Raw genomic sequence first — 17122 nt, 5'->3', positions numbered from 1 at the left:
TAGTCCATAGTCTTCGTCAACTAGACTGCAGCAGCACTAGTCCATAGTCTTCGTCAACTAGACTACAGCAGCACTAGTCTATAGTCTTCGTCAACTAGACTACAGCAGCACTAGTCCATAGTCGTCGTCAACTAGACTACAGCAGCACTAGTCCATAGTCTTCGTCAACTAGACTACAGCAGCACTAGTCCATAGTCTTCGTCAACTAGACTACAGCACTAGTCCATAGTCTTCGTCAACTAGACTACAGCAGCACTAGTCCATAGTCTTCGTCAACTAGACTACAGCAGCACTAGTCCATAGTCTTCGTCAACTAGACTACAGCAGCACTAGTCCATAGTCTTCGTCAACTAGACTACAGCAGCACTAGTCCATAGTCGTCGTCAACTAGACTACAGCAGCACTAGTCCATAGTCTTCGTCAACTAGACTACAGCAGCACTAGTCCATAGTCTTCGTCAACTAGACTACAGCAGCACTAGTCCATAGTCGTCGTCAACTAGACTACAGCAGCACTAGTCCATAGTCTTCGTCAACTAGACTACAGCAGCACTAGTCCATAGTCTTCGTCAACTAGACTACAGCAGCACTAGTCCATAGTCTTCGTCAACTAGACTACAGCACTAGTCCATAGTCTTCGTCAACTAGACTACAGCACTAGTCCATAGTCGTCGTCAACTAGACTACAGCAGCACTAGTCCATAGTCTTCGTCAACTAGACTACAGCAGCACTAGTCCATAGTCTTCGTCAACTAGACTACAGCAGCACTAGTCCATAGTCTTCGTCAACTAGACTACAGCACTAGTCCATAGTCTTCGTCAACTAGACTACAGCAGCACTAGTCCATAGTCTTCGTCAACTAGACTACAGCAGCACTAGTCCATAGTCTTCGTCAACTAGACTACAGCAGCACTAGTCCATAGTCTTCGTCAACTAGACTACAGCAGCACTAGTCCATAGTCTTCGTCAACTAGACTACAGCACTAGTCCATAGTCTTCGTCAACTAGACTACAACACTAGTCCATAGTCTTCGTCAACTAGACTACAGCACTAGTCCATAGTCTTCGTCAACTAGACTACAGCAGCACTAGTCCATAGTCGTCGTCAACTAGACTACAGCAGCACTAGTCCATAGTCGTCGTCAACTAGACTACAACACTAGTCCATAGTCTTCGTCAACTAGACTACAGCAGCACTAGTCCATAGTCTTCGTCAACTAGACTACAGCAGCACTAGTCCATAGTCTTCGTCAACTAGACTACAGCAGCACTAGTCCATAGTCTTCGTCAACTAGACTACAGCACTAGTCCATAGTCTTCGTCAACTAGACTACAGCAGCACTAGTCCATAGTCTTCGTCAACTAGACTACAGCAGCACTAGTCCATAGTCGTCGTCAACTAGACTACAACACTAGTCCATAGTCTTCGTCAACTAGACTACAGCAGCACTAGTCCATAGTCTTCGTCAACTAGACTACAGCAGCACTAGTCCATAGTCTTCGTCAACTAGACTACAGCACTAGTCCATAGTCTTCGTCAACTAGACTACAGCACTAGTCCATAGTCTTCGTCAACTAGACTACAACACTAGTCCATAGTCTTCGTCAACTAGACTACAGCACTAGTCCATAGTCTTCGTCAACTAGACTACAGCACTAGTCCATAGTCTTCGTCAACTAGACTACAGCAGCACTAGTCCATAGTCTTCGTCAACTAGACTACAGCAGCACTAGTCCATAGTCTTCGTCAACTAGACTACAGCAGCACTAGTCCATAGTCTTCGTCAACTAGACTACAGCAGCACTAGTCCATAGTCTTCGTCAACTAGACTACAGCAGCACTAGTCCATAGTCTTCGTCAACTAGACTACAGCAGCACTAGTCCATAGTCTTCGTCAACTAGACTACAGCAGCACTAGTCCATAGTCTTCGTCAACTAGACTACAGCAGCACTAGTCCATAGTCTTCGTCAACTAGACTACAGCAGCACTAGTCCATAGTCTTCGTCAACTAGACTACAGCAGCACTAGTCCATAGTCTTCGTCAACTAGACTACAGCAGCACTAGTCCATAGTCTTCGTCAACTAGACTACAGCAGCACTAGTCCATAGTCGTCGTCAACTAGACTACAGCAGCACTAGTCCATAGTCTTCGTCAACTAGACTACAGCAGCACTAGTCCATAGTCGTCGTCAACTAGACTACAGCACTAGTCCATAGTCTTCGTCAACTAGACTACAGCAGCACTAGTCCATAGTCTTCGTTAACTAGACTACAGCACTAGTCCATAGTCTTCGTCAACTAGACTACAGCAGCACTAGTCCATAGTCGTCGTCAACTAGACTACAGCAGCACTAGTCCATAGTCTTCGTCAACTAGACTACAGCACTAGTCCATAGTCTTCGTCAACTAGACTACAGCAGCACTAGTCCATAGTCTTCGTCAACTAGACTACAGCAGCACTAGTCCATAGTCTTCGTCAACTAGACTACAGTCTTCGTCAACTAGACTACAACACTAGTCCATAGTCTTCGTCAACTAGACTACAACACTAGTCCATAGTCTTCGTCAACTAGACTACAGCAGCACTAGTCCATAGTCGTCGTCAACTAGACTACAGCAGCACTAGTCCATAGTCTTCGTCAACTAGACTACAGCAGCACTAGTCCATAGTCTTCGTCAACTAGACTACAGCAGCACTAGTCCATAGTCTTCGTCAACTAGACTACAGCACTAGCCCATAGCCGTCGTCAACTAGACTACAGCAGCACTAGTCCATAGTCTTCGTCAACTAGACTACAGCAGCACTAGTCCATAGTCTTCGTCAACTAGACTACAGCACTAGTCCATAGTCTTCGTCAACTAGACTACAACACTAGTCCATAGTCTTCGTCAACTAGACTACAACACTAGTCCATAGTCTTCGTCAACTAGACTACAACACTAGTCCATAGTCTTCGTCAACTAGACTACAGCACTAGCCCATAGCCGTCGTCAACTAGACTACAGCAGCACTAGTCCATAGTCTTCGTCAACTAGACTACAGCACTAGCCCATAGCCGTCGTCAACTAGACTACAGCAGCACTAGTCCATAGTCTTCGTCAACTAGACTACAGCAGCACTAGTCCATAGTCTTCGTCAACTAGACTACAGCAGCACTAGTCCATAGTCTTCGTCAACTAGACTACAGCAGCACTAGTCCATAGTCGTCGTCAACTAGACTACAACACTACTCCACAGTCAACACTACAACACTACAACACTATCCCACAGTCAACAACACTACAACACTATCCCACAGTCAACAACACTATTCTGATAGTCAACAAGACTACAACACTATTCCACAATCAACAGTACTACAACACTAATCAGTCAGACTACAGCAATATTCCATAGAGTCAACAAGACGACAACAATATTACAGATAGTCAACAACAAGACTACAGCCCTATTCCACAGTCAACAACATTACAATACCATTCCACATAGTCAACAACAAGACTACAGCCCTATTCCACAGTCAACAACATTACAATACCATTCCACATAGTCAACAACAAGACTACAGCCCTATTCCACAGTCAACAACATTACAATACCATTCCACATAGTCGACAACAAGACTACAGCCCTATTCCACAGTCAACAACATTACAATACCATTCCACATAGTCGACAACAAGACTACATACAGCCATATTCCACATTCAATAAGACTATAGCCCTATTCCACATAGTCAACAACAAGACTATAGGACTATTCCACAGTCTTCTGACTACAAGACTATTCCATATACTCAATAACTAGACTAGGGATGGGCATAAATAATAGAGTACTGGAACGGATGTCAAAGCCCTTATCTTTAACCAGAGATGGAAATGGTGTCTTGAAAACAACATTAATTTGCTTTGACTACAGTGTTCCATTTGTACATGTGCATTTGAAGGGCGACAAAAAATAAACCAAGACAAGCGTCACACAGTTCTACCGAAATCCCATCAGTGTTTCACTCACTCGTGTTCCGACCGCTCCCTCTACACAAGCTGAAGCTGTGCTGAGTGCGCTCACAAGCTCCTGTTAGACCTACAGAAATAAATGCCTATCTGATGGGATACACAAACTAAATTCCTTGCCAAATTATCAGTTTTATCAGAAATTCTAAATGGACTGGTTGACCGAAGTAGGGAATTGTGTTCCAACAACAAGCTCTGCTGTTTTGGATTAATTGTGCCACGTCTATTTTTCGCTCAGGCTAATTTGCGAACTGCTAGTGCCATTTAGTCTATAACCACCCGAAACATAGACAGTGAAAATATGTAAAAAATACAGTTGAAGTCGGAAGTTCACATACATCTCAGCCAAATACATTTAAACTCAGTTTTTCCACAATTCCTGACATTTAATCCTAATAAAAAATCCCTGTCTTAGGTCAGTTAAGATCACCACTTTTTTTTTTTAAATGTGAAATGTCAGAATAATAGTAGAGAATGATTTATTTCAGCTTTTATTTCTTTCATCACATTCCCAGTGGGTCAGAAGTTTACATACACTACATTTGTATTTGGTAGCATTGCCATTAAACTGTTTAACTTGGGTCAAACGTTTTGGGTAGCCTTCCACAAGCTTCCCACAATAAGTGGGGTGAATATTGACCCATTCCTCCTGACAGAGCTGGTGTAACTGAGTCAGGTTTGTAGGCCTCCTTGCTCGTACACACTTTCAGTTCTGCCCACAAATGCCCTATAGGATTGAGGTCAGGGCTTTGTGATGGCCACTCCAATACCTTGACTTTGTTGTCCTTAAGCCATTTTGCCACAACTTTGGAAGTATGCTTGGGGTGATTGTCGATTTGGAAGACCCAATTGCGACCAAGCTTTAACTTCCTGACGGATGTCTTGAGATGTTGCTTCAATATATCCACATAATTGTCCTGCCTCATGATGCCATCTATTTTGTGAAGTGCACCAGTCCCTCCTGCAGCAAAGCACCCCCACAACATGATGCTGCCACCCCCGTGCTTCACGGTCGGGATGGTGTTCTTCGGCTTGCAAGCCTCCCCCTTTTTCCTCCAAACATAACGATGGTCATTATGGCCAAACAGTTATATTTTTATTTCATCAGACAAGAGGACATTTCTCCAAAAAGTACAATGTTTGTCCCCATGTGCAGTTGCAAACCGTAGTCTGGCTTTTTATGGCGGTTTTAGAGCAGCGGCTTCTTCCTTACTGAGCGGCCTTTCAGGCTATGTCGATATAGGACTCGTTTTACTGTGGATATAGATACTTTTGTACCCGTTTCCTCCAGCATCTTCATAAGGTCCTTTGCTGTTGTTCTGGGATTGATTTGCACCGTTCGCACCAAAGTACGTTCATCTCTAGGAGACAGAACGCGTCTCCTTCCTGAGCGGTGTGACGGCTGCGTCATCCCATGGTGTTTATACTTGCATACTATTGTTTGTACAGATGAACGTGGTACCTTCAGGCGTTTGGAAATTGCTCCCAAGGACGAACCAGACTTGTGGAGGTCTGCAATTTCTTTCTGAGGTCTTGGCTGATTTCTTTTGATTTTCTCATGATGTCAAGCAAAGAGGCACTGAGTTTGAAGGTAGGCCTTGAAATACATCCACAGGTGCACCTCCAATTGACTCAAATTATGTCAATTAACCTATCAGATGCTTCTAAAGCCATGACATAATTTTCTGGAATTTTCCAAGCTGTTTAAAGGCACAGTCAACTTAGTGTATGTAAACTTCTGACCCACTGGAATTGTGATACAGTGAATTATAAGTCAAATAATCTGTCTGTAAACAATTGCTGGGGAAATTACTTGTGTCATGCACAAAGTAGACGTCCTAACTGACTTGCCAAAACTATAGTTTGTTAACAAGAAATTTGTGGAGTGGTTGAAAATCGAGTTAATGACTCCAACCAAAGTGTATGTAAACTACCGACATCAACTGTAGGAAAATGACAGCTGTACAGAGCTGTGTGTGTTTCTTACCCATAGTGGGTTCTGGTTCTGGTTCTGTGGATTCCTGGATGGGGCTGGCCGGGGTTTCCACCATGTCGCTCTCCACCTGCTTACAGACGGTGCAGATGTAGTCGGCCTGTGTGTGGAGGTCCGAGTTGCCCCCTGCCTGCTTCTCACACTCACCATGAAGCCACCTGAGAGAGAACCACCAAACACAATTAAATAAACAAACAGCTTTACTTTACTTCAACCTGACATGACTAAGATGACACAATAAATACTTATGACTGGAACGTACCACAATCACATGCTTCATCATAACAGTGAAGATTTAATTGTCATACATGTGAAGCTGGTTTTCAACTCAGTAAATCATTCCTTACACCAGGAATAGTTATTTGACATCCACCCCAAAGCATTAGGCATGAAACAACTTTCTAGCCAGGCAGGTTGGGCTCATCAGTCAGTAAGCCTCCATGGCAGGCACTCAAAGCCTGTGGTTTGCTCTCCCAGCTGTGTTTCCCAGTCGCTCACTCTCCTCCACTCTTCCTGCCTTTATTGCCCCCCCCCACCACCCCCTGCTTACTCTGCCATGCTCTCTCCGCCAGTCTCTCCCTTTACCCCCCCCCCCTCTCTCTACCCCCACCCTACTCTTCCCTGTCGCCCTGCTGCAGGTGTGTTCCAGTGGGGTGCCTGCAGCCTGACTTGTCTCCTGTTCAATTTTCTCTCTGGCTCTCCCTGTCTGCAGTAATTACATTTCTGCGCAGGCACCTAGGCCTGGCAGCCGGCTGTGTCGAGAGGGCCCCCCAAGTGAGTGTCCGCAGTAGGCAGAGGGTCATTATGGGGAATTGTGATTCTCCAGCGACCACTGGCGGACTTACTATTAGGCAGAAGAGGCAATTGCCGCAGGCCTCACATCAAGGGGCCTCATGAGCTGTGCATAAAAAACTAATTCTCAGCTTGGCTCATTCCATAGTTTTTCTTTATTTTTACTATTTTCTACATTGTAGAATAATAGTGTAGACATAACTATGAAATAACACATATGGAATCATGTAGTAACAAAAAAGGGTTAAATTAAAAATTAAAAAATGAGATTCCTCAATGTAGCCACCCTTTGCATTGATGACAGATTTGCATTCTCTCAACCAGCTTCATGAGGTAGTCACCTGGAATGCATTTCAATTAACAGGTGTGCCTTCTTAAAAGCTAATTTGTAGAACTTCTTAATGCGTTTGAGCCAATCAGTTGTGCTGTGAAAAGGAAGGGGTGGAATACAAAAGATAACCATATTTGGTAAAAGACCAAGTCCATATTATGTCAAGAACAGCTCAAATAAGCGAAGAGAAACAACAGTCCATCATTACTTTAATACATGAAGGTCAGTCAATACGGATCATTTCAAGAACTTTGAAAGTTTCTTAAAGTGCAGTCGCTAAAACCATCAAGCGCTATGATGAAACTGGCTCTCAAGAGGACCGCCACAGGAAAGGAAGACCGCCACAGGAAAGGAAGACCGCCACAGGAAAGGAAGACCGCCACAGGAAAGGAAGACCGCCACAGGAAAGGAAGACCTCTGCCGCAGAGAATAAGTTCATTAGAGTAAACTGCACCTCAGATTGCAGCCTAAATAAATGCGTCACGGAGTTCAAGTAACAGACACATCTCAACATCAACTGTTCAGACGCTGCGTGAATCAGGCCTTCATGGTTGAATTGCTGCAAAGAAACCACTACTAAAGGATACCAATAAGAAGAAAAGATTTGCATGGGCCAAGAAACACAAGCAATGGACATTAGACAAATGGAAATCTGTCCTTTGGTCTGATGAGTCCAAATTTGAGATTTTTGGTTCCAACCGCTGTGTCTTTGTGAGACGCAGAGTACGTGAACGGATGAACTCCGCATGTGTGGTTCCCACTGTGAAGCATGGAGGAGGTCGTGTGATGGTGCTCTGCTGGTGACACTCAGTGACTTATTTAGAATTCAAGGCACAATTATCCAGCATGGCTACCACAGCATTCTGCAGCGACACGCCAACCCATCTGGTTTCCACTTAGTGGGATTATCATTTGTTTTCCAATAGGACAATGACCCAAAACACACCGCCAGGCTGTGTAAGAGCTCTTTGACCAAGGAGAGTGATAGAGTGCTGCATCAGATGACCTCGCCTCTACAATCACCCAACCTCAACCCAATTGAGATGGTTTGGGATGAGTTGCAAAGCTGTCATCAAGGCAAAGGGTAGCTAATTTGAAGAATCTCAAATACATTTTGATTTGTTTAACACTTTTTTGGTTACTACCTGATTCCATGTGTTATTTCATAGCTTTGATGTCTTCTTTATAGATAGATACATAGGTAGATAGATAGGTAGATAGATACAGTGGGGAGAACAAGTATTTGATACACTGCCGATTTTGAAGGTTTTCCTACTTACAAAGCATGTAGAGGTCTGTAATTTTTATCATAGGTACACTTCAACTGTGAGAGACGGAATCTAAAACAAAAATCCAAAAAATCACATTGTATGATTTTTAAGTAATTAATTTGCATTTTATTGCATGACATAAGTATTTGATCACCTACCAACCAGTAAGAATTCCGGCTCTCACAGACCTGTTAGTTTTTCTTTAAGAAGCCCTCCTGTTCTCCACTCATTACCTGTATTAACTGCACCTGTTTGAACTTGTTACCTGTATAAAAGACACCTGTACACACACTCAATCAAACAGACTCCAATCTCTCCACAATGGCCAAGACCAGAGAGCTGTGTAAGGACATCAGGGATAAAATTGTAGACCTGCACAAGGCTGGGATGGGCTACAGGACAATAGGCAAGCAGCTTGGTGAGAAGGCAACAACTGTTGGCGCAATTATTAGAAAATGGAAGAAGTTGAAGATGACGGTCAACCACCCTCGGTCTGGGGCTCCATGCAAGATCTCACCTCGTGGGGCATCAATGATCATGAGAAAGGTGAGGGATCAGCTCATAACTACACGGCAGGACCTGGTCAATGACCTGAAGAGAGCTGGGACCACAGTCTCAAAGAAAACCATTAGTAACACACTACACCGTCATGGATTGAAATCCTGCAGCGCATGCAAGGTCCCCCTGCTCAAGCCAGCGCATTTCCAGGCCCGTCTGAAGTTTGCCAATGACCATCTGGATGATCCAGAGGAGGAATGGGAGAAGGTCATGTGGTCTGATGAGACAAAAATAGAGCTTTTTGGTCTAAACTCCACTCGCCGTGTTTGGAGGAAGAAGAAGGTTGAGTACAACCCCAAGAACACCCTCCCAACCGTGAAGCATGGAGGTGGAAACATCATTCTTTGGGGATGCTTTTCTGCAAAGGGGACAGGACGACTGCACCATATTGAGGGGAGGATGGATGGGGCCATGTATCGCGAGATCTTGGCTAAAAACCTCCTTCCCTCAGTAAGAGCATTGAAGATGGGTCGTGGCTGGATCTTCCAGCATGACAACGACCCGAAACACACAGCCAGGGCAACTAAGGAGTGGCTCCGTAAGAAGCATCTCAAGGTCCTGGAGTGGCCTAGCCAGTCTCCAGACCTGAACCCAATAGAAAATCTTTGGAGGGAGCTGAAAGTCCGTATTGCCCAGCGACAGCCCCGAAACCTGAAGGATCTGGAGAAGGTCTGTATGGAGGAGTGGGCCAAAATCCCTGCTGCAGTGTGTGCAAACCTGGTCAATAACTACAGGAAACGTATGATCTTTGTAATTGCAAACAAAGGTTTCTGTACCAAATATTAAGTTCTGCTTTTCTGATGTATCAAATACTTATGTCATGCAATAAAATGCAAATTAATTACTTAAAAATCATACAATGTGATTTTCTGGATTTTTGTTTTAGATTCCGTCTCTCACAGTTGAAGTGTACCTATGATAAAAATTACAGACCTCTACATGCTTTGTAAGTTGGAAAACCTGCAAAATCGGCAGTGTATCAAATACTTGTTCTCCCCACTGTAGATAGGTAGATAGGTAGATAGATAGGTAGATAGATACGAAACGTCCCTTCTTCAGGACCCTGTCTTTCAAAGATAATTAGAAAAAATCCAAATAACTTCACAGATCTTCATTGTAAAGGGTTTAAACACTGTTTCTCATGCTTGTTCAATGAACAATAAACAATTAATGAACATGCACCTGTGGAACGGTCGTTAAGACACTAACAACTTACAGACGGTAGGCAATTAAGGTCACAGTATTGAAAACTTAGGACACTAGAGGCCTTTCTACTGACTCTGAAAAACACCAAAAGAAAAATGCCCAGGGTCCCTGCTCATCTGCGTGAATGTGCCTTAGGCATGCCGCAAGGAGGCATGAGGACTGCAAATGTGGCCAGGGCAATGAATTGCAATGTCCTTACGGTGAGACACCTAAGACAGCGCTACAGGGAGACAGGACGGACAACTGATCGTCCTCGCAATGGCAGACCATGTGAAACAACACCTGCACAGGATCGGTACACCTGAACATCACACCTGCGGGACAGGTACAGGATGGCAACAACAACTGCCCGAGTTACACCAGAACGCACAATCCCTCCATCACTGCTCAGACTGTCCGCAATAGGCTGAGAGAGGCTGGACTGAGGGCTTGTAGGTCTGTTGTAAGGCAGGTCCTCAGCAAACATCACTGCCAGCAACGTTGCCTATGTGCACAAACCCATCGCCGCTGGACCAGACAGGACTGCTAGAAAGTGCTCTTCTCTGACGATTCGCGGTTTTGTCTCACCAAGGGGTGATGGTCGGATTAGGGGGCAGGGGGCAGTAGGGGGCAGTATTTTGACGTCTGGATGAAAAGCGTGCCCAAAGTAAACTGCCTGTTACTCAGACCCAGAAGCTAGGATATGCATATGGTAGATTTGGATAGAGAACACTCTAAAGTTTCTAAAACTGTTAAATTATGTCTGTGAGTATAACAGAACTGATATGGCAGGCGAAACCCCGAGGACAAACCATCCCAAAAAGAATTTCAGCCTACCACTATTTTCAATGGCTATCACTTTTATTATAAGGCCAAGTCCTCCCAGATTGTAGTTCCTAGGGCTTCCACTAGATGTCAACAGTCTTTAGAAAGAGTTTCAGGCTGGTTTTTGGAAAAATTAGCCAGAAATTGTAGTTTTTCTAGGTGGCTCCCATTTTGGCTGTAGTGTTTCCAAGCGCGTGAAAGAGAGCGCGTTCTTTGGTATTTTTTATAAGAAGTTAACCAGGTAGGCCAGTTGAGAACATGTTCTCATTTACAACTGCAACCTGGCCAAGATAAAGCAAAGCAGTGCAACAAAAAACAACACAGAGTTACACATGGGATAGACAAAAGTACAGTCAATAACAATAGAAAAATCTATATACAGTGTGTGCAAATGGAGTAAGGAGGTAAGGCAACAAATAGGCCATAGTAGTGAAGTAATTACAATTTAGCAAATTAACACTGGAGTGATAGATGTGCAGATCATGATGTGCAAGTAGAAATACTGGTGTGCAAAAGAGCAAAAAGGTAAATGAAAACAATATGGGGATGAGGTAGGTAGTTGGATGGGCTATTTACAGATGAGCTCTGTACAGCTGCAGCGATCGGTAAGCTGCTCTGACAGCTGATGCTTAAAGTAAGTGAGGGAGATATAAGTCTCCTACTTCAGCAATTTTTACAATTCATTCCAGTTATTGGCAGCAGAGAAAAGGAAAGGAAAGGCGGCCAAAGGAGTATGACCCTCCAGCATGACAATGTCACCAGCCATACTGCTCGTTCTGTGCGTGATTTCCAGCAAGACAGGACTGTCAGTGTTCTGCCATGGCCAGTGAAGAGCCCGGATCTCAATCCCATTGAGCATGTCTGGGTCCTGTTGGATCGGAGGGTGAGGGCTAGGGCCATTCCCCCCAGAAATGTCCGGGAACTTGCAGATGCCTTGGTGGAAGAGTGGGGTAACATCTCACAGCAAGAACTGGCAAATCTGGTGCAGTCCATGAGGAGGAGATGCCACACCAGATTCTGACTGTTACTTTTGATTATGACCCCCCTTTGTTCAATGACACATTATTCCATTTCTGTAAGTCACATGTCTGTGGAACTTGTTCAGTTTATGTCTGTTGTTGAATCTTATGTTCATACAAATATTTACAAATGTTAAGTTTGCTGAAAATAAACGCAGGGCGTTTCTTTTTCTGCTGAGTTTTTAAATAAATAAATATATATATATATATATATTACACAATAAAATAATATATAATAAATAATAGTACCAGTCAAAGGTTTGGACACACTGTGAGCCCCACTCAGCAATGTGAGTATGCTTAGAAGTACATATGAGGGGCCTCAGAGGATGGCCATTTCAGCCCTCCCCGGGAGCTGAGTTGTGTTCGAATACTCATACTAACCAGTCTATTTGTGAAGTAAATTGAGTAGTATGATTAGTAGTATGGATATAGTTAGTATGCCAAAAGTTCCCAGATGTCAAACTAAATTCGCGAAAATATGAAGTATAGACGCAGAGGACACTATTTCCGTAATTTGGGGCCCATAATGCAATTCAGGAAATGGGCATAGCTTCACATCGTTTCCAGATTTGAAGAAAATGGAGGAAAATATGCAGTCGAAGTACCACGAGAGCAGATACAAATTCATTGCTTTAACTAATTATGACAAATGTTGAACAATGAAATAAATGACTTAAAATAAGTTACCCAACACATCCTATTGGCTGACAATTTGTTAGCCATGCTGTCCTTACGAACTACATAGCGTATCATTACAGCAGTATGTACCGATATGTTGTTAGCTAGCTACCTAACGTTAGTTGGCTACTTACATCAAACTTGCCAGTATATTAACTATAGGCTAACTAACTAACTACCCAACGTTTATTGACTTGATTATTCCTGTCATTCTTATCTGGTATAGTCGTTGTGTGTTCTCAACGGACATTCGGGTGCTTTCGTAAATTCTCTCTGGCTATCTACCACGATTTCAGAGGACTCTCCTCTGAGTGTACCAGAGTGCAGAATAATGAATTTACGAGCATTCAACACCCGTTGAATATAGCCGGTGTCAGTAAACGTTTGCAAAAAAGCGTAATTAAGTTGTTGTCAACAGCACAGTTAGTCACCAACGCTCTGGATAACATGAAAACTGCCTAACCAGCTCTGCTAGGGCGAGTAAAATGGTCAGAGTGGTCTCATTTGTGTGTGTAAGTAGCTAGCAAGCTAGCCAAAGTTAGCTTGGTTGCTTGACTGCAGTTGTAAGGTCAGAACGCTCACATCAACCGTACTCCACGGCCCGAGCATCCAGTGTGCACTCCGAAAGCGAAACGCTCTGAATGTACAAACTGACAATGCTCTGAATTTACGAGCGCACTCTGGCACTCCAGATTGAATTTAAGAACACACCCGAAGTCGTAAAATGTCTAACTAGAAATGTGTTATGCTAACTATCTAACAAGAGGTTGCATAGCAAAAGCATCAACTTCCGGTAGACACACGAAGAGCTAGTACGCTCAACTGAAAGTATACACACCTGTTGTCCCAGGTCTAAATCAGTCCCTGATTAGAGAAGAACAATGAAAAAAATAAAGTGGAACTGGCTCCGAGGTCCAGACTTGAGTTTGAAGGGTCTAGGGGTTGATTTGGGTTTGCAGCTCCTATTTACTTCCCTGGATGCCAGGAAGTGTCCTCTACGGTGAACGATATGGCTGACCCTCAGGCAACTTGCTGGACCTTGGATAAACCAATCCATTCGCCATAGTGGTCTTTACTTTCCCGACCCCTCATCACAAAGGCATCACTATGCCGCCAACTGCATGAGCTCTAGATTGCCGTAACGACCTTCCAGTGGTCGCAGGGGGCAACAATCGCTCTGTTGTGGAAAAACCTTAGCTCTCAGCAGAGCTGCCAAATCCAGCTCAGTGATTGGTTAATAATAGTAGTTGGTATAGAGGCTCACGTAGCCAGTAAACTAACGATTAATTGTTTTAAGTGACCGGGATTGGCTGGAGCGCTGGGCCAGTTGGTGAACTGGAGATGACCTTTGGTATTGACCATTTGTAAGCTGTAAAACAAACTAAACTAACCTACTGGGCTACAACTCTGTAATGCTAAGTTTTCCGATCTGTAAAGCTTGTAAACCAATTCAGTTATAATCCATCTGAGATATTAGCTAACTCTTTGGCGGTGTGACAGTCTCCAGCTGTAAACCACATTATAATCCAATTCATTATATGACGCCGACAGCGGGGTGTCAAATCCACATCGTTAGTCAATAAATAGCTCAATCACACGTAACGAGACAGATGATACACTGAAAGAGGCCCCATGTGGCAGATACAGTACACACCACTGACTAAGGATGGGCATTTCAAATCATTTCACTATTCAAATAATATCATACCATGTTTTCAGATTTCCGGATAGTCGAAATAGATGTATATAAAAACTTAGGCTTAAACTTGGGAACTGGTATGCTGCCCAGCATGCGCGACTTGGGTGTGGCTTGCTTGCAACTCTATGGCCAACTATAACATCAAACGTGAGAAACCCGTGTAGACTATGATATGTCTTTTTATGGGTGCACACGTCATAACTACAGTTTTATTGAATTAAGAATTCCAAATGTCATAGTATATCCTTGTGTGTAGCAATGTCACAAAGATAATTACATTTAGACAAAGCCTTTTCATTGTTAATATAGGCCTGATTTATTTTCTTTGAAAATTAATACTCTTGCAAATATTTCAATATTAACATGTGTTCGGATTTTCAAATAACCGTGCCCATCCCTACCACAGACATACATATAAGCCTGGTCCCAGATTTGTGCTGTAGGACCCCTCATGTCATAACATGACAATGACCACAGCACTAACAGATTTGGGAACAGGCTAGTCACATACTAAATAAATATTGTAGCTCTACTGTGTATCAGCTCATTGTCTTGCACAGCATCCATCAGCAGTGTGGGGGACCATAACATAATCAACATTATAAACTGGGTGGTTCAAGCCCTGAATGCAGATTGGTTGACAGCCGTGGTAAATCAGACCGTATACCACAGGTATGACAAAACATGTATTTTTATTGCTCTAATTACATTAACCAGTTTATAATAGCAATAAGGCACCTTGGGGGTTTGTGGTATATATACCACGGCTAAGGGCTGTATCCAGGCACTCTGCCTTGCGTTGCACGTAAGAACAGCCCTTCGCAGTAGTGTATTGGCCATAAACCAAACCCCTTCGTGCCTTATTGCTTAAGTAACCACGGCGACAGAATGAGGCACGGCATCCATCAGCAGGGCGGGGGAGTAACGCTATAACGTAACAAAATGTGGAAGTTAAGGGGTCTGAATACTTTCCGAATTTACTGTAAATCGACAGTAACCACGGCGACAGAATGAGGCATACCTCTTGCATGTGTGGCAGGTGAGGAGGAGGTCCTTAGGGGCATCCCCGCGGCCCTGGTCCCTCACACACAGTGGGCATGGCAGGACGGGGGCGGGTTCCTCTGGTTGCCCGTGGCAACCCTCGCACAGTGTGATGTTGTGGGCCCACTGGCCCGCCTGCCTGACCCCACACAAAGAACACACCCGACAGTTCTGGAGACAGAGGGTAGGACAGAGACATGACACGTTAGTTACACTCTACATATGGATTCATTGTATTCCAGAACAATTCAATATTTAGATTTCCATGGTCAACAACCAAAAGTTTAGAGTGACAAAACTACAACATGCGAAAATACATTTGAAAAAAAACATTTCAACAACACCCAGTGGCTACAGAATGCATAGCTACACAGCAGCAGATTAACCATGCATACCATAGAAAGTAGTGTGTTTATTTCTGCCAACCTCCTTCAAACTTTTGCCAACTGACCTCACTTTGTTATGAAGCATGAAACTGTTCTATTAGAGTGTTGGTTGAAAATGTCCAAACAGAGGATTAAACTGGTTGCCATTTACAATTTGTAATGTCAGTCATTAAAACTTTTTTTTTTTTTTTTAAACATCTTTATGACAGCCATTTCAAACACGTGATCACTGTATTAGATTACGCAATGATAATAATGAACATACATTTCCCCAACCTCCTTTGCAATGAGCCTACGGAGCAGCCAGCTGGAAATTACAATACACCTTCAAAAGTACCATTTCAGGCTCATTGATTAGCGTTCGAAAGGATCAGCGGTATTCCGAGCTTTCAGGGGTGAGGAAGAACAAGCTCATTCTAAAGCTTCTCTGCACAACCCCCAAACCTACCACACACATACCCTCCCCTTCTAAAGTCCCCTGGCCTATTAGTGACAAACCACCCCTATGGCTTGGCTCCAGTGGCCAGCTCATGTCCAACAGCGGGGGGGAGAGAATTGGTGAATACTATCGCTGTTGGTCAGGCCCCGCCTGTGGGCCAGGGGAAGAAAGGAAGGAGGTAGAGATAGTCACCCAATGTCTATCTTGGAGAAAATTAGTGCCTGACTGGGATTCGGGAGGAGATGGGGATAAGATGGGGGAGAGGAGGTGTGTGTGTGTGTGTGTGTGTGTGTGTGTGTGTGTGTGTGTGTGTGTGTGTGTGTGTGTGTGTGTGTGTGTGTGTGTGTGTGTGTGTGTGTGTGTGTACGCTAGCAGGCCTCGGATAGCTACATTTGTCTTGGCAGTACAGTGTGCTGTAACCGTGAGACAGACAGGGATTAATAACAAACAGAGAGGCAGAGAGAAAGAGAGAGACAGAGGTAGAGCTGATGGCCAGCTGATGATCAGAGGAATGGGATCAGAGAGGTATCTCTATCCATCTTCTGCCATTCTCTTCATCCCTCCATTGTTTCAACCTTCCTTTCCACTCCCAGTCGATCCCTCCGTTTTGCAACACTCTTACTCATCCCTCCCTCTGTCCCCCAACCTTCCCCCCTCAATTTATCCTCACCTCGTCATGTCACTCCTCCATTCCCTATCACCGTCTCTTCTCACCCCTGTGCGTATGGGTGCTGGCAGGGTGAAGGGGCGGATGTGAAATGGATTAGCTCAGATTACGTCTCAATCTCCTGCCTCCACAGACAGTGAGACTTGTGAGACTTGTAAATTCACCCCAGTGCGGATGTCAATGAGAATGGTGGGTTTCAATTGGCAGTATCTCAATAA

General features: G+C 44.0%; 1 protein-coding gene across 13 annotated transcripts in view; it reads right to left on the bottom strand.

Annotated features, from left to right (window-relative positions):
• Window positions 1–17122, bottom strand: part of LOC139531723 (histone-lysine N-methyltransferase 2C-like) — a 218524-nt gene that overhangs the window by 129813 nt on the left and 71589 nt on the right. For all 13 annotated transcript variants that reach the window (XM_071328436.1, XM_071328440.1, XM_071328441.1 and 10 more), the window contains 2 exons: window positions 15393–15583; window positions 6005–6168 (listed from right to left, as the gene is read on the bottom strand). In XM_071328436.1, the coding sequence (XP_071184537.1) occupies window positions 6005–6168; window positions 15393–15583 (355 nt within the window). The remainder of the gene's footprint in view (window positions 1–6004; window positions 6169–15392; window positions 15584–17122) is intronic.

Source organism: Salvelinus alpinus, chromosome 10 (assembly GCF_045679555.1).
Source record: "Salvelinus alpinus chromosome 10, SLU_Salpinus.1, whole genome shotgun sequence".
NCBI lineage: Eukaryota > Metazoa > Chordata > Actinopteri > Salmoniformes > Salmonidae > Salvelinus > Salvelinus alpinus.
This window is presented reverse-complemented; position numbering and strand designations above follow the sequence as displayed.